The 20,940-nt window shown below is 45.7% G+C and overlaps 1 protein-coding gene across 1 annotated transcript in view; it reads left to right on the forward strand.

Annotated features, from left to right (window-relative positions):
- POU2F3 (POU class 2 homeobox 3) overlaps positions 1–20,940 on the forward strand; it is an 80,123-nt gene that overhangs the window by 46,130 nt on the left and 13,053 nt on the right. Inside the window, exons 4-7 of the mRNA XM_007196682.2 lie at positions 14,529–14,633; positions 15,853–15,955; positions 18,244–18,326; positions 20,636–20,818. Coding sequence (XP_007196744.1) covers positions 14,529–14,633; positions 15,853–15,955; positions 18,244–18,326; positions 20,636–20,818 — 474 coding nt within the window. The remainder of the gene's footprint in view (positions 1–14,528; positions 14,634–15,852; positions 15,956–18,243; positions 18,327–20,635; positions 20,819–20,940) is intronic.

Raw genomic sequence — 20,940 nt, forward strand, 5'->3', positions numbered from 1 at the left:
CTGTGCGAGGGCTTTCTCTAGTTGTGGCAAGCGGGGGCCACTCTTCATTGCAGTGCGCGGGCCTCTCACTGTCATGGCCTCTCTTGTTGCGGAGCACAAGCTCCAGACGCGCAGGCTCAGTAATTGTGGCTCACGGGCCTAGCTGCTCTGCGGCATGTGGCATCTTCCCAGACCAGGGCTCGAACCCGTGTCCCCTGCATTGGCAGGCAGATTCTCAACCACTGCGCCACCAGGGAAGCCCAACATTCTTAACAAGACTGGGCAATGAGCAGAGTCCGATGACATGCCATTGGAGACATCCCTCCTGGATGACATTGATTCATTAACTAACACTATCTCAGCCCTTATGACCCCATCTTGACCTCCAGGGACATGTATATATGTATACATACAATAATTACAGCATTCACCTGATCCTCATTTCTAAGAACCCTCTATAAAAGGAAATGAGCCTAGTTTGGCATGCCTTTTTAAGTCAGTGTGATACAATGGAAAGAGGATTGATTCTGGATCTGGTCAGACGTAGGTTCAAATTCCAGCTCTGCCACTTTCTAGCTGTATGGCTTTTGGGAAATCCTTTGACTTCTCTGAGACCCAGTTTCCTAAATTCAAGGATTATTGAAAGTATTTATACATCAATTCTGCATCTATTTAATTAAGCACTTACTAAGTGACAGACAAACAAGATAGGTGTCCCAGGTAATAAATGTGCAGAATCATTAACTTCATATCGTTTTGGTGACAAAAGCAGGGAAGGCTCTTCCTAGAATAGGTTTTATAGACATTTAGCCCTAACCCTTGAGACCTGGGTAAGACTCAGAGACGATTTTCCTTTTATAAGTAGGGAAACATATACTGTCAGAGAGTCCCTTGGCTCAAGTTGACTCCGCCTTTTGGCAATAAATTTGGTAACTGCTCCTCAGCCTTAGAGAATTTAGCTTACACTGTCAACTGTGTGGGTTCAGACAACCATTATGCCTGGAGCCCTGTCACAGGCTAATAAGGGTAACAGGATAGATATGTAGTCAGTAAAAATTGAACCAAAGGGTGAGCCCCATGTCAAACAGCGACACAGAGCCACTGCAGTGCCTCACTTATCCAGAGAGACAGCTGCCTCACCTATTTAGAATCCAGCTGAGAATAAGAAGGAAGAAAATGAGACCTGGAGCCAAACCCTTTCTCAGAGCCTCAAACTTTTATTTTAGAAACAGTTATAACAAACTTAACTATCTGTTTTTTCTAGCCCTTAGCAAATAAAAGTTGCGAAGTTGAGCTGAAATAGGGGCTGCTAGAAGCAAGGATAACAACAGTAGGATAAAAACCTGGTTGTGAGAAAAGAGGCAGAAAACCTGGAAAAAGCAGAGCTGCAAAAAAAAAAAAAAAAAGGCGATTCAGGCCATTTAGTGCTACTGCCAACAGAGAGGCCAAGGACTTCAGTGTCCCCAAGGGCATGATTGCTTTTAAAAAGAGTTCACAATTAAGATCGAGTCATTGACTAAATTATCTTTCAGGTGCTATTTAAGGGAAAGAAGAGATGTATATAATACATTAATAAATATCAAAAACAAAACCAATAAATATCTATCCAAAACTGAAATAAAGACTTGGAGCTACAAGGGATCGATTTCAGTGATTGAAAATCCACTTATTTGGGGAGGCTTCCTCAGGAAATCCTAGGAATTTGAAAGATGTGTTGAATGTTTTTTTATTGAGGCACAGCTGATTTATAATATTACATTAGTTTCAGCATACAACATAGTGATTCAAAAATTTTATACATTATACTTCATTTATTATTATAAAATATTGGCTATTTCCCTGTGCTGTACAATATATCCTTGTAGCTTGATTATTTTATACATAGTAGTTTGTACCTCTTAATCCTCTACCCCTATCTTGTCCCTCCCACCTTCCCTCTCCCCACTGGTAACCACTAGTTTGTTCTCTTTGTCTGTGAGTCTGTTTCTGTTTTGTTATATTCATTCATTTGTTTTATTTTTTAGATTCTAAATATAAAAGATAACATGCAGTATTCGTCTTCTTCTGTCTGACTTATTTCACTAAGCATAATACCCTCCAGGTCCATCCATGTTGTTGCAAATGGCAAAATTTCATTCTTTTTTATGGCTAATATTCCATTGTGTACATATACCACTTCTTCTTTATCCATTCATCTGTTGATGGACATTTAGGTTGCTTCCATATCATGGCAATTGTAAATAATGCTGCTGTGAACATTGGGGAATTTGAATGAACACTGGAGAATTTTTGAATTAGTGTTTTCATTTTCTTTGGATATATACCTAGTGGTGGACTTGCTGGATCATATGGTAGTTCTACTTTTACTTTTTTGAGGAATCTCCATACTCTTTTCCACAGTGGCTGCACCAATTTACATTCCCACCAGCAGCATACAAGGGTTCCCTTTTCTCTACATCCTCACCAAAATTTGTTATTTATGGTCTTTTTGGTGATAGACATTCTGACAGGCATGAGGTGATATCTCATCGTGGTTTTGATTTGCATTTCTCTAATGATTAGCAATGTCAAGCATCTTTTTCATGTGCCTGTTGGCCATCTGTATGTCTTCTTTGGAAAAATGTCTATTCAGTTCTTCTTCCCAGGTTTTAACTGAGTTGCTTGATTTTTTTTTTTATATTGAGTTGTATGAGCTGTTTATATATTTTGGATATTGACCCCTTATCGGTCATATTATTTGCAAATATTTTCTCCCATAGGAGAAAATATTCTCAGTAGGCTGTCTTTTTGTTTTGTCAATGGTTTTGTTTGCTGCACAGAAGCTTTTTAAGTTTAATTAGGTCTTGTTTATTTAATTTAATTTAATTTTTTAAAATTTTATTTTGCCTTATGAGACAGATCCATCCAAAAAATATTGCTACAATTTATGTTAAAGGGTGTTCTTCCTATGTTTTCTTCTAGGAGTTTTATTGTTTCTGGGCTTACATTTAAGTCTTTAATCCATTTTGAATTTATTTTTGTATATGGTATGAAAAAAATGTTCTAATTTCATTCTTTTACATGTAGCTGCCCAGCTTTTCCAGTACCACTTATTGAAGAGACTGCCTTTTCCCCATTGTATATTCTTGCCTCTTTTTTGTAAATTAATTGACCATAAGTGTGTGCATTTATTTCTGGGTTCTATATTCAGTTCCATTGATCTATGTGTCTGTTTTTGTACCATTATCATACTGTTTTGATTACTGTATCTTTGTAGTATAGTCTGAAGTCAGGGAGCATGATACCTTCAGCTCTGTTCTTTCTCTCAAGATTGTTTTGGCTATTCAGGTCTTTTGTGTTTCCGTACAAATTTCCATACAACAAATAATTTTATTTCTTCTAGTCCTGTGAATAATGCCATTGGTATTTTGATAGTGATTGCATTGAATCTAGAGATTGCCTTGGTCATTTTAACAATATTAATCCTTCTAATCCATGAACATGGTGTGTCTTTCCATCTGTTTGTGTCATCTTCAGTTTCTTTCATCAGTTCTGAGTACATGTCTTTTACCTCCTTAGATTTATTCCTAGGTATTTTATTCTTTTTGATGTGATTTTAAATGGGATTGTTTTAATTTCCCTTTCTGATAGTTCATTGTTAGTGTATAGAAATGCAACAGATTTCTGTATATTAATTTTGTATCCTGCAACTTTACTGAATTCATTGATGAGCTCTAGTGGTTTCTTGGTAGTGTGTTTAGGATTTTCCATGTATAGTATCATGTCATCTGCAAACAGTGACAGTTTTCCTTCTTCTTTTCTGATTTGGATAGCTCTTATTTCTTTCTTGTCTGGTAGCTGTGGCTAGGACTTCCCATACTATGTTGCATAAAAGTGGGCATCCTTGTCTTTTTCCTAATCTTAGAGGAAATGCCTTCAGTTTTTCACCATTGAGTATGATGTTAGCTGTAGACTTGTTATATGTGGCCTTTATAATGTTGAGGTATGTTCCCTCTATATTCACTTTGTGGAGAGTCTTTGTAAAAGGATGCTGTTGACTTTTGTCAAAAGCTTTTTCTGCATCTATTGAGATGATCATATAATTTTTCATTCTTTAATTTGTTAATGTGATATATCACACAGATTGATTGGTGAATACTGAACCATCCTTGCAGCCCAGGAATAAATCCCACTTGATCACGGTACATGATATTTTTAATGTATTGTTGGATTCGGTTTGCTAATATTTTGTTGAGGATTTTTGCATCTACGTTCATCAGTAATGCTGGCCTGTAATTTTCCTTATTTGTGATATCTTTGTCAAGTACTCTTTAAGGGAAAGTAGAGATGTATAAAATACAAGATCTCTATTCAAAAATGAAACCAATAAATATCTATCCAAAACTGAAATAAAGGGTTTGGAGCTGTAAGAAATATATTTCAGTGACTGAAAATCCACTTATTTGGGAAGTTTCCTGAGAAAATCCTAGAAATTTGAAAGAAGTGTTGAATTTTAAATCAGATAACTTAAGTCCAAATCAGAGCTTTCCTGCTAGCCAGCCATGTACCTTGGATAAATCATTTACCTTTCATGAACCTTGTTTTCCTCAACAGTAAAACAGGAATAGCATCACTTGCCTTTTCAATCTCATGGGAATATTCTGAAAATAGACCAAACTGATATGTTTGAAAGTGCTTTGTAAGCTGTAGAACATCATGGAAAGGTATAAGTGAGGTCTGTAGGCCACAGACCTACAGGTGTTGCCTGCTGGTAGACAATGACTCAAGATGCAGCAGAAGAAGGAGATGGATTCCCAGTTATTGCTAAAAAAAATACACACACACACACACACAACACACGCACACACAGAATACACGTATCTGCATATATGTGTGTTTATTTAGAAAATGTGCCCCTAAGCCTCTCAAGACTTCCCTTTCACCACGTAAAGGAGGGAAATGTAACTAACTTGAATACCTCATAAACTAAAAACTTCCATACAGACTAATGAAATTTTGAGTGCTTACGATTTTTAATATTAATTTTAAATTAAGATTAATCTTAATTTTTTCTAATTTAAAATGAATAATTACCTTTAAAAATTTGAACACTGCAGAAATATTTGACTTAGAAAGTGAATACCTTCTGAAACCCCAAATACCCTCCACTCCATCTATTATTAGCAGTTGGATTGATTATGGTCTTTCAGAATTTTTTCTGTGTTAGTTCTTTTAGTCCTGCAGGCATTCAACAGAGAATTCCTGAAATAGTCCTTTGTTATAAAGGATAAACCTTTAAGGGTGGAAATACATTTTCTATCCTAAAAACTTGCCATTCTGTCTCCTCCTCTCCGTTCTTACTGTTTTGGCCTTAGGCATGTCCTCATCAGTTCTTTACCTAGACTATTGCAATAAACAACTTTTTAACTAGTTGCCCCACTTACAGTTGTCCTCTCTTCAAATCCATATTCCACACAGCTGTTAACATAATTGAACTAAACAAAAATCTCGTGTGTCCCTGCCCTTTACTTGAGTTACACTTTGCCCCCGAGTCCAGCCTCAACTCCTTTGCGTGAGCCACAGGACCTCTGTCGTCAGGCCCTGGCTGTTTGCCCAGGCCTCTCCCACCCCACGCTACTGCAACGCTGAATTGCTTGTCTCTCCTGAACATGAAGCCGTGTTTCACCGTCTGTGACTGTGAACAAGCTGCTCCCACTTCCTGGCATGCCCTGCTCTACCTTCTCCTGGTGAAACCGTCTTTGTCCTTCAGGGCTCCTCAGAGGCTACACTTCTCTCCGTGGAGACTTCCTACCTCATTCCCCTTTCTCTAGCTATCCTCTGCCCTGACAAAGCAAATCACAACCTTTCCATGTGACCACTGTACCACCTTCCCATTGCTGTAAGTACTGCACTCTAGGTAATTGCTTTTTTACTTGCTGTCTCCTAATTAATCTGGGAGGTCCTATTCACCTTTGTGTCCCAGTTCCTCTTGGTATACAATGGGTGTATACCAAATATTTATTGAGCTAAACTGGGAAGGGGACCTTTATGGGGCAGGAAAACCTCTGTTTAAAGCATGCCACATGGAGGACTGTCTACTCCAACTGCTGTTGGAGCAGACCTGGTGTCAGAGGGCCACAGAGGTGCCTCGTTTTATTTGGGGTACCAGAAGAATACAAGAGATAAGGGCCTCAGCCTTACTTAGAAGACTGTTCTCAAATATGAATGTTACCAGGGAAAAGCCTTTTACGTGCATTTATAGCCAACGCTCAGGCTTTCAGAGACAGGCTTCCAGGTCACAGGCAGTTCCCCAGGGGATGCCAAAGAGAATCTCATTCAGACTTGTTGAAAGTTTGCTTTCAATAACTACGTCAGCCTCACATCCATGTAAAAGTCCCAGGCTACACTTGTGGATGGAAATGTTTACACCAACTGTGCACCACACGTGAAAACAGCATGGCACATGGGGAGGCAGAGCTCAACAAGCTCATTTTTTTTTTTTTTTTAAATCTGAGAATCGGGTGCCAGATTTAATTAGTATGTTGCAGAGCAGTTTAAATTTATTTATTTATTTACTTTTGGCAGTGTTGGGTCTTCGTTTCTGTGCGAGGGCTTTCTCTAGTTGCGGCAAGTGGGGGCCACTCTTCATCGCGGTGCGTGGCTCTCTCACTATCGCAGCCTCGCTTGTTGCGGAGCACAGGCTCCAGACGCGCAGGCTCAGTAATCGTGGCTCACGGGCCCAGTTGCTCCACGGCATGTGGGATCTTCCCAGACCAAGGCTCGAACCCGTGTCCCCTGCATTGGCAGGCAGATTCTCAACCACTGCGCCACCAAGGAAGCCCCAACAAGCTCATTTTTACGTGGGAAATTCTGGGTGGGAACCCAGTGGGGCCGCCTTACAGAGTGGTATAGGCAAAAGAGGGCCTGGAGGCCAAAGACCCAAATAGCAAGTCAGGCTCTGCTTTTCCTGGCTACGTGATGGACATATTAATTCCTCCTAGTCTTGGTTCCTACATCTGTAAAAATGGTTGGATAAGATTTTTTCCCTCATTGAATCATCATGAATAATAAATGATGATGCTTTTGAAAGTGCTTTTTAATTTCTAAAATGCTTTAGAAATATTCCTTTTTCCCTTTCTCGAACTGATGCTCTTGGAGCTAATCTGTGTAGTGCTTCATAGTCACAAGTTGGTGTGTATGCATGCATGTGTGTGCATGTGTGCCTGTGTGTCCGGGACGAGCAAGGCATCTGTCCTTCCTTTCATTAGTCTCCTTTGGGCCCCAGAGTAAAATATACACTGGCATGAGGATTTCATGGCATGGCTGAGCCTTGTCTTTCCCCTCTCTACCTCTCTTCCTCATGATGAGGGAGGAAAAAAGCAAATATCAACCCCCTGGAGTTAATTCGTCCATGTGAGAGTCAAGGGAATACAGAATGCTGGTTCTCAAACCAAGTGTATTAGGTTACACATCAAGTAGATGTGTGCTTTATCTGTGTCTAAACCTTACCCTGTGTAGTAATGGAGAACTCTGAATCGGGACTGAGATTAAATCTTATTAGAGCAATGGGATTAGGGTTACTACTGAGTTACTTGAGGAGCTAGAATAGGCAACAACATCAGAGTGATAGAAATAGAAGATAGAGCCATGCTGCAGTGCAGTGGAATGGACCAGATACTGGGTGGAGAGTTAGGAGACCGGTCCTTAGGGGCCCTGCCTGAGTCTCCAGGCCTGGCTTGGCTGCAGCTCTAGCTGTGTTGCCCTGAGCAGGTGATTTCTCCTCTCTGGACATCAGAAGTCACAGCTGTAAAATGAACCATTTGAACCAGGTGATATCTACATTTCCTTCCAGTTCTGATGGGGAAGGAAGGGAATCAACACTTGTTGAATGTCTTCCATGCACCCGACACAGTCCGCGCTAAGCTACCTTGAAGAGTCTACGATTCTATCACACATGGTAGTCAGGTTTATGTAGAAGAACTATGGAATCAAATAGACGTGGATTGAAATCCCAGATCTATTATTTACCAGCAGTGTAACTTTCAGCCAGTTTCTTAACTTTTCCAAGCCTCAGTCTTTTCATCTGCAAAATGGGTCTAGTGACACAATAAACATACTTGTAGGCTCACAAGTCAATGCCCACTCTCTCTTCTATACATTCCAAATTTCTTAAGTAGATTCCATCTCATCTATTTTCCTCCTTTTGTGGAGGCATAATCTAGGCCTAGATGGATGAGTGAAGTAAATAAATATCAGATCATGCAGGTTTTTAGAGGCAGGGATAGAGCCCGAAGTCAGGTTTCCTGGTTGATTCTGAGCCTTGTGCTTGTTTCCTGGATGTCTTTTTTTTTTTTTCCATCCCCTGCTCTAAAAAGGATTACAGAGTCTTTCCATGATAGGCAACCCAATGTATGCAAAAGAACCCAGTGTGATGACAGCCAGCATTCACACACAAGATGATTCCCAAGAAGAGCCACTGGCAAACAGTTCTCAGAGTTTGATTCTGAGACCGTGCTCAGCATTTCTTACCCCACCCCACCTCACCCCACCTCCTGCCATTCCACTTTTTGGGGGGCAGAACAGCCATCTATGTGGGCGAATCAACAGTTCTGTGTGGCGCTCCTTCCCAGCCAAAGAACCAGAGAAGGTAGCTCTGTGCCCTTGTCCAACAGGTAGGCAACCAGGAAAACCAGAAGACTCTGATTCAAGACAGATCAGGGTTGGGAATTCCCTGGCTGTCCAGTGGTTAGGACTCGGTGCTTTCACAGCTGGGGCCCAGGGTTCAATCCCTGGTCAGGGAAGTAAGATCCTGCAAGCTGAGCGGCGTGGCCGGAAAAAAAAGATCAGGGTCAAAAAAGAGAACTTGGGGCTTCCCTGGTGGCACAGTGGTTGAGAACCTGCCTGCTAATGCAGGAGACGCAGGTTCGGGCCCTGGCCTGGGAGGATCCCACATGCCGCGGAGCGGCTGGGCCCGTGAGCCACGGTTGCTGAGCCTGCGCGTCTGGAGCCTGTGCTCCGCAGCGGGAGAGGCCGCGATGGTGAGAGGCCTGCGCAGCGCGATGAAGAGTGGCCCCCACTTGCCTCAACTGGAGAAAGCCCTCGCACAGAAACGAAGACCCAACACAGCCAAAAATAAATAAATAAATTAATTAAATACAGACCAACGATGGAGTTTAAAAAAAAAAAAAAAAAAAAAAAAGAGAACTTGCATCAATCCAGCTCCTCAGTGGAAGCAGACGCTGCTGGCATCTCCCGAGGGCTGGGAAGTGGTACAATGGTTAAAGTTGTTCAAGTCCTGGGCACCAAAAATATCTGTGAGGATGTGTCCTCAAAGAGAGCACAGCCCCTTCCTAGAGTTTTTAAACTTGAATGCACAGACCGATATGCCAGAGGGAGAAGAAAACTTTTATGGGCTTAAAATGATGGGGTTTTTTCAGACATGTGTCAGCACTAGCAGTGCTGTGCCCTAAGAACTGAAGCCAAAGCATTAAATAACATGACTGATAAGCTTTTTGCATTTGCAGAGGAGGTACAAGCAGGAAAAACAAGGATGCCTCTTTGGAAAGCTTCTTTTCAGGAGGGAACAACTCTAAGTGGCTCCAGCCTCCTAAGAAACCGTATGTTTATTAAAGGGCCCCATGTCTCCTCACTTCCATCGCTCCTTTGTGTACAAGTTCGATGCTTTCCAGGAGAAGATCCCAATGTGCACGGGCAAAGGTGTGCCTAGGCTGGTCTGTCGTAGGTCTGACTAGAGACCAGGGACTGGATGAGGCCATCTCCCCAGGTACTTCAGGGGAGCATCCAAAGAGGCAGGAGCCTTGGACTCATAGGGAGCAGCCAAGAGCCATGGAGAAAGGAGAGTCCCCCAAGCAAAAATACAGCCAGCATCTCTTAGGGGACTCTCAGCCTCGTTCATCTGAGATAAGTTACCTGCCTGCCCTACTCTACGGCTTGGAATATATTTTTAGGATCTTTTCATGAGCAAAACGTTTGTCAACCCTTTTATAGATCAGTTACGAAACAGAAACTCTTCCTCACTGCTAGGGAGACGTATAGAAGGGGGGAAGAAAGAAAAAAAAAAAATCTTGCCTGTAATTGAAGGCAGGTTGGGAGATGTTCACGCTTTGAAATTCTCCTTCTTGTGAAATGTTTATGAAACACTTTCCACAAACGAGTTATGCAACTGGCACTACAGCTTTGATCATTTTCATCGCCAGTGATATATTCATTAATGTTGAGTAGTTTTCCCCCCAAGAGAGGGCCATGTGAAATGTCCCGGGGAGGGGGCTAAGGCTCAGTACTCCAGCCCCATTGCATGACCCCAAACAGATGGTTAATAAGGAGGTCCAAGTGTAGGTCTGGGCCAGAACATCACCTATGGTCTGTTCTCTCTCCCATCCCTGGGATGTTTGTAGTATTGTTTTGTAGATAGAGTGCCTGGGGAGGGTCAGAGGACCATTCTCTTGTAGCATTTAGCCAGTGTCTTGTCGTGTAACTTTACATGCATCTCTGAAGCACTCCTGGTCTCTGTGAGATGGGAAGATAAACACTCATCCCCACACTTCCTGGCTGGGCGGTGAAGCCAAGTAGGGAATCTATGAAGGGTTTCCAGTTCCTCAGAAGGGTCCCTCTCTTCCCAGAATGAGGCTATTTCTTTCTAAAGCAGGTGATGTCAGGGAGTTCGCTGGGATTAGAAAAGATAATCACCCATGATACCTTTCTACCTCCCTGGTAACTGCCCAAGACTCAGTGTAACACCTTTGCACAGCTCAGTGGGTGGAGAAGATCCTGAGCTAACAAGCCATGTCTAACAGATGGACGGGATGACCGATGGCTGTGACCAGGCAGAGGCCTCTGTGGTGGCCCACGTCCCCAGGGATTAGTCCATCCCAAACAGGGCCTGGAGAAATATTTCACTTGCGTGAGAAGAAGCTCCAAAGGGACCCTGGAGATGATCTTCACGGTTCCAGACAGGCTGTGGGTTTGGTTGGGTTTTCACAAGTACGGGGGAAATTGGGTCTTCATCCAATTTGCCTCCGGTTCTCACATTAGAAGTCAATGGGATCCAACAGAAGTCTCTCTATCTCATTTTCCCGATCCACAGCCAACACCCAGTTGCCTGGAAAGACTCCAATCTTTTCCATTCGACAGCTGTGAAAGGGATTTTTGGATTTGGAAGGGACTTTATTTCTTGATTTCTTATTGTCTTAGCCCCTGAACTCTCAGAGAATCATCAGAGACGTGTGCCGGGGTCGGGGGTGGGCGGCAGGCAGAGTTGCTGCTGTATCTTCTTCTCCTCCGAGTCCAGCTCTGCTCTTTCTGAGACCCACCGACCAAAGTGGAGATTTTAGAATTTGTCACAGGAGAAGCAGTCTGCTTTACTGTCTTTCAAATTGGTTTGTTTAGGATTGTCTCCTTTGGGGTTTACCGTCAGCAGCTCACACACAAGGGGTAATGAATTATGAAAAATGAAAGAGTAAGAGGTCAGTAAAGCAAGAACTGAGAAGAGGAACACACAGAGTTGTCAAAACGCCCCAGGCTAACACCCAGAGGGATTGTTTTTGCTATCAGGCACTTCATTTTCAGAAGTGGGAGGTCGGCAGTGCCCCTAAAAGAGTTTGGAGGGCAATTGATCCAGGAAGCAGATGAAAGAGTGAGTTTTCTTTTATGATGGCACTGGTTTCTGAAATTAAGTGTTGCAGGAAGACCTGGCACTGATTCTAACAGATAGCACCCAGGTTGGAGGCAAAGCACATGTTTTCAAGCTGTGTCATAGCTACCCCTCCTTATCTCCCCGTTGCGCATAATGAGTCTATAAAGGAACCCTGCCACTTGCCTCTGAGCTGGAGCCGTGCCAAGCTGCCTGCGGTGGTTCCACCAGTGTGCTTTGAGCTCCAATTTTCCATGTTCTCCCTCCGTCCCCCTCCATCCTGCCTCACCTATCCCCACTCGGGATGAGGGATGTCCCGGAGCAGGAGGGGGCTGCAGAAGGGAGATGTGGGGAAGGGAGGCTTTGCTTAAGTAAAATCTCCCCTCTGAGCAAAGCTTAAGATTGGTGGTGGTTTGAAATAAGTACTTTATCATCTATTTTGAGCTTTTTAAAACCTGCTAACAAATGTTTCCCCGGAATCTAGGATGTGAAAACTCTAACTTCTGGGGGAAGAACTAGGACAGCAAGTGTCTTAGATGGAGATGCCAAGTGTGGGTGGGGAGAGCTGAAGGGCACTGGGGGTAGGATGGCGGCTGTCCTGGAGATCACTCCTGCGGGGCAATGCCTTTGGAGTTTTCCTGATGTCTAACTCTCTGCCCCCATTGTGCTACTTCCTGACACTCTCCCTTCCTTTTCTTTGCTTCCAAGACTCCAGAATAGCCTCCTTAGGTGAGAGAAGAGAGGAATGATTTGTAAAGACTGTCCCTAAAAGAAACATCCTCTTACCAATTTTGGTGCAACTAGGACTTCCTAGTGCTGTTTAGATCTGCTTTATCTAAGAATACTACAGCAACATGGACTAGCCAGATTCTGCCAAATACACCACGGAATTGGAATTTTATAATTCCATTTTAGGACTGAAAGAAAAATGGTGTAGAATCATACAACAGATGGGGAAACCAAGTCTCATAGAGATGAAATGATGGCTCAAGGTTATATCGTCAGTTAGAGTCAGAGTTAGGACTAGAAACAAGTTCTAGCTCCCTGTTCAATGTCTTCCTCACTGTATCCCACTGGAGGATGGAGAGGTGGATTCTGATTATGTCTTTTATTCAGTTAGCACGCATTCGGTTCCCACTATGTACAAGGCACCATATTTAGTGCATGAGCTCCCTCCTCAGTCTCTGTCACTCAACAAGATCTTCCTAACTCTCCAACCAAAGGGAACTCTTGGTTTAGTAATCCAAAGCACCATTCTTCCACAGTGATTAAACACAAGTAGAGCTGTTAGTCTGAACCTTTAACTTGGGTTAAACTAATACAGAAAAGATTCCAGGATGATTCCAGGATGTCAGTGATATTCCCTGTAGAGACCAAGAAAATGGTTTAAGCCAGGGTCGCTATGGCCAAGAGGTTCCGTCAGAGGGTCCCCCAATGTCTTTTATAAGGTATGGTCTAGATCCCAAGCTCCCTGCCATATTATATGAATCCAAAGTCACTTGCATACTCCCTACTCACCCCCCCATCCCCACAATGGACTTCCTGAAACGCTGCAAGAGGGTACAGTAAGTCCCCTACATACGAATGAGTTCCATTCTGAGAGCACATTCGTAAGTCCAATTTGTTCACAGGTCCAACAAAGAGAGCCTAGGTGCCCAACTAACACAATCGGCTATATAGTACTGTACTGTAATAGGTTTATAATACTTTTCACACAAATAATACATAACAAACAAACACAAAAAATAAAGAAAACATTTTTAATCTTACAGTACAGTACCTTGAAAAGTACAGTAGTACAGTACAACCGCTGGCATACAGGGGCTGGCATCAAGTGAACAGGCAAGAAGAGTTGCTGACTGGAGGAGGGAGAGGAGGTGGGAGATGGTAGAGCTGAAGGATCGTCAGCAACAAGAGACGGAGGGCAAGCTGCAATTTCACTCACGCCTGACGTTGATGGCACAGGTTCTGGTTCCTTGCTGGAACCAGATGCACGTTCTCATCTCTGAAAGTTTGCAACTTGAAGGTTCGTATGTAGGGGACTTACTGTAGTTGTTCTCAGGGTGGGAGGAGGGGTGGGCACAAGTAGTGCTTCCTGCCCTGCCCTTGGACACCTGGAAAGCCCACAGGTGGCTGGTTGAAGGGTGGTAGAGGCTGGAGAGAGTTTGCAAACCACCACAGTCCCCTCAGGCTGCAACTACAGCAGTGATTGTGAAGGAGACATGTCCCCACCTGTAGGGAGACAGGCAAGGACTGTCACCTAAGCCACATGGGTGAAGAGGCCAGCTGCAAAGGCAGCTCAGCATTCAGAGGGCAGACAAGTGGGGAGAACAAGGGGAGATGGAGGGGAAACTGGTTCCCAGACTTGGGATTTCGTGGACCAGGAAAATAAAAAACCATAATATAAAGGAGATTGGTAAAGGTTGCCAATTTTTTTTTTTTTTAATTTGTGAAAGTGGGGAGTTTTAAAAATACCATTTAGGATCACCATCATTTCCTAAAAGAAATTCTAACATACCACCTCCCAAGAAAAAAGAACATCACCTTGGAATCTAAAAGAAATGTTTAAAGTCACTACAAAAATTCCTCGTTTTTTGGAGTTTCAGTGAGGAAGAGCATATATTGCACTATGTACCAGCACATGCCGCAGAATGGTGTTCGGGAACGATCAATCCAGGTGGATTCCCCATCTCGAGGATGGTTACTCCAGAGAGACTCTCACCTCTGTCCCTTACCAGCTGCCCTGGCCCGAAGGGCTCACGCAGGCAGGAAAATCAAGCTGCAGCCCAGTAGGCGCTGAGCTAGTTCTTTGACTCTCCAGGCTTGTCACTCATCTCCTGCCTCTGTCTTCTCTAAGTTTCCGCTTCTGTCTGCCTGGGGAGGCCCAGAACTGATGCTCTCCCCCTGCCTCCACTTACAGATTAAAACCGAGGACCTCAGTGACTCTCTGCAGCAGACCCTCTCTCATCGGCCATGCCACCTGAGTCAAGGACCTGCCATGATGCCTGGAAACCAAATGTCTGGGGTAAATGGCAGCCCGAGTCGGGAAGCCCTGATATTCTCAGAGGGCCAGTGAGTTTAAGTCAAGCCTCCTGCAAAATGCTTCACCTCTAGATCTGGCTCTCAGTGAATGCAGATTGAGCTAAAAAATCCCCTGCAGGGAAACTTGGAGGCCTGCATTGGGAGGGGGGCTGGGTTACAGAACAATCCTCTGAGAGATGAAGCCTGGCTAGTTATGGGAAGAAGGAGGTCTCCACCTCTCGGGAAGAAAGAGGAGTCAATCTTGCCAAAACAATGGAGCTAGCCCCTAACAATGGGGCTGGGGTCTGCCAGCCATATTCAGGGGAGCCCCATGATGACAGCTACTGCTGTGTATACAGAGCATTTCTGTCCCCAGTAAGCCCATTCTCCTCCCCCAAGCTTTTGTCATACTAGAAGGAATAAAGAGGCATCTGAAATAGTAACGACAAATGTCTGAGAAGGCGGGTGTCCACGGGGCAAGCCCCTTTCTTGATCTGGATTCCCAGGGGAGGAAAGAGCCGACCCTTCCCTGGAAATATTTAAGACTAGAACGTGCATTTATTCCTTCACTTCTTTATTCAGCAAGGGTTTACCAAGTCTTTTCTTTGTGCACAGACCTAAGCTCAGTCCTGTGAGGTCACAGAACCCTGGGGGTCTCGGTCACAGAGTACTCCCAGATCCCCCAGGTATTGGGAAGTAGTATTTCCCTTTTGGGGGCTAGTGGGAGGAAGCCAGGGGAAATGGACTTTCTGTTTAATCAACGTGGTTTTATTAAGAACGAATAACGTGCCTCTTCCTCCAGGAAAGGTTCAGGACCAGGAAATGGCCAAGACAAAAACGGCTTTTAGCATATCAAGTGGCGTGAGATTTTTTTTAAAAAAATTAGAAAACTGGGATTGCATGTCATTTCTAGGGTAAACCTCTGAGAGACGGGTAATACCCACAGTCTGTGCCCTCAGGGCATTACTAGTCTAGCTGGGAGACGGGTCTGATACACACAAAAGTTAAATAACAAGGCAAGGTTTAAGCAAGGCACAGCTTGGCTGAGTGCAGGAGGTGTAACAACACCATCATTAATGGGGTAGCTGCTGTGTGCCAGACACAGGGACACAGAGGCATAGGGCAAGGTCCCTATGGAGACCCACAGGACAGATGGGCGGCGGGCAGATGGAGCCCACACTTGCAGCTTGTAGAGTCTGGGATGCCTGTATCTCCCTGCACAGGACGTGGCTTCCCTCCACCCGCTCCAGCAGCTTGTGCTGGTTCCTGGACACCTACAGTCTGTCTCCCAGTTCCTGCTATCTCAGACCCAGCCTGGGCAGCAAGGTGAGAAACCCTGGGGGCTTCTACATAGGTGAGTGTGCTAAGGAGCTGCTTCTGCCTGCTGGGACCCAAGTGTGGGCCGTGGCTGACTGGCTCCCGCTCTAGTATAAAGAGCGGCTTGTCCACCTCAGGGCCCGAGGAAGCGACCTGGTGTGGCCCTCCAGGTTGAGTCTCCTTTTCTGCTTCCCCCTCCCATCGTCCTCAATTTCATGGCCAGTTGAGACCGAAGGCTCAAGGGTGGCAGGAGCTGGGGCAGAACAAGGAAGGAGGAGCTCCTTGGGAATCGCAGTCCAGAGGAGTCCCGGATCCTTGGAAATCTCCCCAGCACGTGGATGTAGACTCAGACTTCCACCCTCGGGAAGCTGGAATTCCATTTGGGTAGAGCGGCAGTGCCACCCACAGGCTGTGGAGAGCGTTTTCAGGTTTTCTTTGGCAGGGAAGTTCCTCACAGAGAACTTCTCCTTGGCCAAGAACAAACAGATTAGAATACTCACAATAATAGCTAACATTTCTTGAGCATGATATGCCAGGAGCTCTGAGGAGTGATTTTCCTGACATCTTTCAAAATAACCTCGTGTGGTAGGTAGTCATATTATGTTACCGGTGACCTACTAGAAAGTTCTATAACAGTCTGTCGGAAACCCATGTTCTTGGCATTGCACTGCACTGCCTCTCCCTCTCCCATCTCCACCAACTAGGGCTGAAAGTGATGAAGTATAAGCTTCCCTCCATTGTACAAATCCCAAGGAGAGGCAGTACAGTGCAATGAAAATGCAACTCTGCCTTCTGTCCTTAGCACCTGCCCAAGTTATAGTTATCCTTAGTTACCAAGTCATCTCAGAGTGTTATGATGATGATGAATGAGAACATATGTGAACCTGTGAGTATTTATGTTAGCGAAACAGTATATATCATACTCCTGGAATAGGAAAGAGAAGGTAACAGTTCATTCTGTTTCTTTTTGAAAGACGGTGTTGTGAAACTGGCTCAGGCATATAACCAATGAGGTCAGTGTATGACACAGGGGGAAAGAAACAGTTTAGTATTTGGAATCAGAAAAACTCATTGGTTAAAAAAAAGTCCCTTGCTAGCTGTGTCTCCTTGAGAAACTTACCTAACCTCTCTAAGGTTCCATTTTCTCCTCCCTAAAACTGGAATCATAATAAAACCCTGCCTCACAAGGTTATTGAGAGTTATTTGAAATAATGCATGTGAGAAGGCTTTGTACATTTCAAAAGGCAATGTAAGTGTCAGATTACTATTAGTACTCAAGCCTCCGACTCCCAGTACAGGGCTCCTAACGAGAGCTTTTTTGCCTATGTATTTTAATAACGAAAAATTAAGCCTTGGTTGTTTTAGACTGAGGAGCAAAATGGTCAGCATCAGTAGATCTACACATCAGTGACCCAGAACAGCTTAGGGACAACAGAGAACCCTAAGTTCTGCTGCGTGCTGAGTGATTGGGGTGACCTTCCTCACTGTGTGCTTCTGTAGTTTGATGGCCCCATTCCCACAGTGAGAGTGAGAGTTCCTGGCTGTGGCTCTTCTTAGAGGGAGGCCACTGGCATGACCACCATCCAGGCAGAGCCCTTCATGGACAGTTTTCCTGGAGAAAGCGATCCTCAGGCCGTGCCATGAGCAGGTAGAGTCCGTACCACCAGGGAGGGTTGCCTCCTGCTCTTCCCTTCTCTCTCAGCCTTTCCTCCCAAGTGTTCAATGTCTGGGTCCTGCCAAGAGCCTCTGGCAATTGGCTGCTGCCCTTTGGAGCTGTATGGCAGCGTTCCCTTGATCCGGCATCTTTGCAGATCTGGCTAGGCCTTTGTAGCCATCCCAGGTGCTTCTGCAGGCAAAACGGAAACCCTCAGCTCCAGCTTGAATTCTTAGTCGTCATGCCCACATCTCCCTCCCTCTTGGGTTTCTTCAGGCCTGGTTATCAAATCCCAGAGCAGGTTGCCTTGACCCTCCTCAGCCTTTGCACCACTCCAGGCAGGCGGGCAAGCAGAAGGACTGGTTTGGGGACTGCTGTTTACATCTGTGTATCCCCGTGTCTGATTCGCCTCCACCTGTGTGTGGCAATCCTGACAGTGTCCATGGGGACCTCTCCATAAGGCTGGAGGCGGAGGGGGGGGGAGGGGGGGATGGACATGATTAGGTAGCGCGGGGTGGGGGTGGGGGTGGCGGTGGGGGGGCGGGGCGGGGACAGTTATCACGGTTCCAAAGGTGTAGAGCATGTCTTTTCAGCTGGCCTGGATTTGATTCGTTTGCTCCTTTGTTCCTCCCCTTTCACCCAGGTCTGCAGTCAAATCTTCTCCCCTTTCCACAGCAGCAAAGCTCTCTCCTCCTCCCGCAGACTGGGCCTGGCCTGGCGTCCCAGGTAAACACCCACATTCTTCCTGTCTCAGCTCCTGACAGAGTTGAGCTCCTAGGCTTCCCCCACCCCCTTGACGGTACACTTACCCCTCTGGGAAGAGGGAATCGCAAGGGATTATCCCAGTCGGCACAGGGGCAAATTCAAGCCACAGCCAGAGGAAATGAGGGACCCAGTGTCACTGGTGGAGCCAGAATCAGAAGCCAGAGATCCCAGCTCCCGGGCTAGCCTGCTCTGTGTGCAGGCACTCCACTGCCGCCCCAGTCAGGCCCTGGCATCACTCCTCTGAGAACCAGGGATCGGCTAACTTTCCAAGGATGCCAAGGTGACCGCCAGGCCTGCCCAGGTGCTCTCAAGCACCAAGGGGGAGACCAGAAGCCCAGAGACCTGATGTCCTGAGAACTGGTACCAAGCCAGGGCCTCTCACCTCTGGGCCTCTCTTAAGAGCTGCTCTTCTAGACTGCTTCCTGGAGGGGACAAAGCACGGGTCAGGAGGATGGAGGCCTGTGAGAGGGCCCTTTGCAGAGCTGCCTTGGTGCCACACAGCACCTGTTTGCCAGGGAGAAAAAAGGCACCTCTTCCTCTGGCCAGACGCGGCCTCACGCCAGGGAGTGTGGCTTGGCGAGGGCAGCAGGAGCTACACTGGAGCTGCCGCTCCTCCCCTTATCTGGGTGACCCGGGGCAGTTAATGCCTGCACCGCTGCTTGAGACGCCTCTGCAGAGATGGACGTGTGGAACAGCTGGGAATGACTGCAGAGACCCTAATGTCCCTTCTCAGGGCTAAGATCCCCGTGGATCACTCAGGGCCCTGGCTTTACAGGGCTAGAGTCCACTGGAGGCCCCTGGAAGGGGGGTGGGTGCCCCCTAGTGGCTAATAGAAATGGGGACACCAGAGTCTGAGCTCTTGGACCTTCTCCTGACTGCTCTCCGAATCGCATCATCACAGACTTAGATCTGGAAGAGATCTGAGAGAGGGTTCAAGATCACCTCTCGTGTCTTATAACACGAGAGCCGGGCGAGACCAGAAGCAGAGAGACTGTTTGGAAGGTTATGAAGATGATCCTGGGGCAGCAGTAAAGGGGCTGGCTTTGGGTGGTGGCAATAAAGGTAGAGAGATGGGGCCGACAGGGGATGTTGGGGAAGTTGACTCAGTGCAATTCGGCCGCTGATTGGATGTGAAGGGGGAAGGTCGAGCAGAGAGCTCAAGACATGTTTGTCGGATGAAGGAACAAATGAGTTCATGAAAAGGAAGGCTGAGAGAAGACCGAGGCTTTGTCCTGAGAGTCTGGTCCACGCCACCTCCTCCCCCGCGGAACAGGATCAAAGCCTAATGGTTTCAAATCATTCTGTTCTAAAAGACCCTCCCTTGGGGGGAAAAGAGTCCTTAACTTCTCTCTGGTCATCACAAGGCTGCCTGTCTGAATGGGAAGCCTGAATATCTTGGAAGAAAGGGGTAAAGTTAACCCCAGTCTCGGAAAAGAGTAAACTGGAAAGGAGTGAGAAGAGGGTGGACTTAGGCCACGTCATCCACATTGGTAGCAGCCCCTGCCCTGGACACAAGCCCATTAGGACCCCAAGCCTAATGGGTTTCTGCTCCTTCTCCGTGGACAGGTGGGATTTATTCCTGACCCCAAATGGGCACAACATGGATTCTAGGTATAAGGGTCTGTTCTCCTATGAAAATAAACTAAAGAAAGAACATCTCCTGACAACCACAAATGAGATCAAGGTGCACTTAGACAGCATTGGAATACTTTTGATTAAAAACAACAAAAAACAAAATACTCTCATGAAAGAAAATGATTGTTTAGAAAGTAAAATGGCAGTCACAAGAGTTTGGAATTTTATGGAAATTCCATTAATGCAATGAATCTCAGATGCTGTCTGTTATTTTCAGTTAATGCCTGTTGAGCACCTCAGTTAGTTTGCTTTGTGGAAAAGAACAGGCAAGGCAAACAACCTTTTCCTTGTCCCGTTCTGAGATCTGTTTTGGGGATCTTTGTAAACAAGTCTGCTAGCTCCTTTTATGGTAGAAAACTGAAAGGAGGAAGTTACCTGCTCAGAGTCAAATAGTGAGTCATAGACTAAAACCCAGAAAGGCCACCTCCCTGTCCCACACTCCTACGGTTTCTACCCCAGCTACTCCAGCTATTTGCTAGTCCCTTCATAGAGACTCCAATTTCCACTTCCACACCATCAAAATAATAGGAATCCAATCTGTCATCCTCTAAGTGGGCCTATTAGCACAAAATACCCGGAAATGCGTTCGATCTGTTGACTGTTTGTGGGTTGGCTTGGTGTGTGTCTGCTCTTAGGCAGTTGGGCGCCCTGGAGTGCCAGAATCCTCTTTAGAACCGCATCTGGAAGCATCCCAGCATCTCCCAGTCCCCAAGCATCTCCCCAGCTCTGGAGGAGCTGATGAGCCCAGTGACCTGGAGGAGCTGGAAAAGTTTGCCAAGACCTTCAAGCAGAGGCGCATTAAGCTGGGCTTCACACAGGTTCGGTTTGGGGCAAGGAGGTGGAAGAACTTGGGTTGAGTGAGTAGAGACTGGGGTTCCCGAGTGGAGGTTTTAAGAGCTCATTGTGTTTGGGGCAAACCCACCGTGTTCCTGCGTCCCCT

Source organism: Balaenoptera acutorostrata, chromosome 9 (assembly GCF_949987535.1).
Source record: "Balaenoptera acutorostrata chromosome 9, mBalAcu1.1, whole genome shotgun sequence".
NCBI lineage: Eukaryota > Metazoa > Chordata > Mammalia > Artiodactyla > Balaenopteridae > Balaenoptera > Balaenoptera acutorostrata.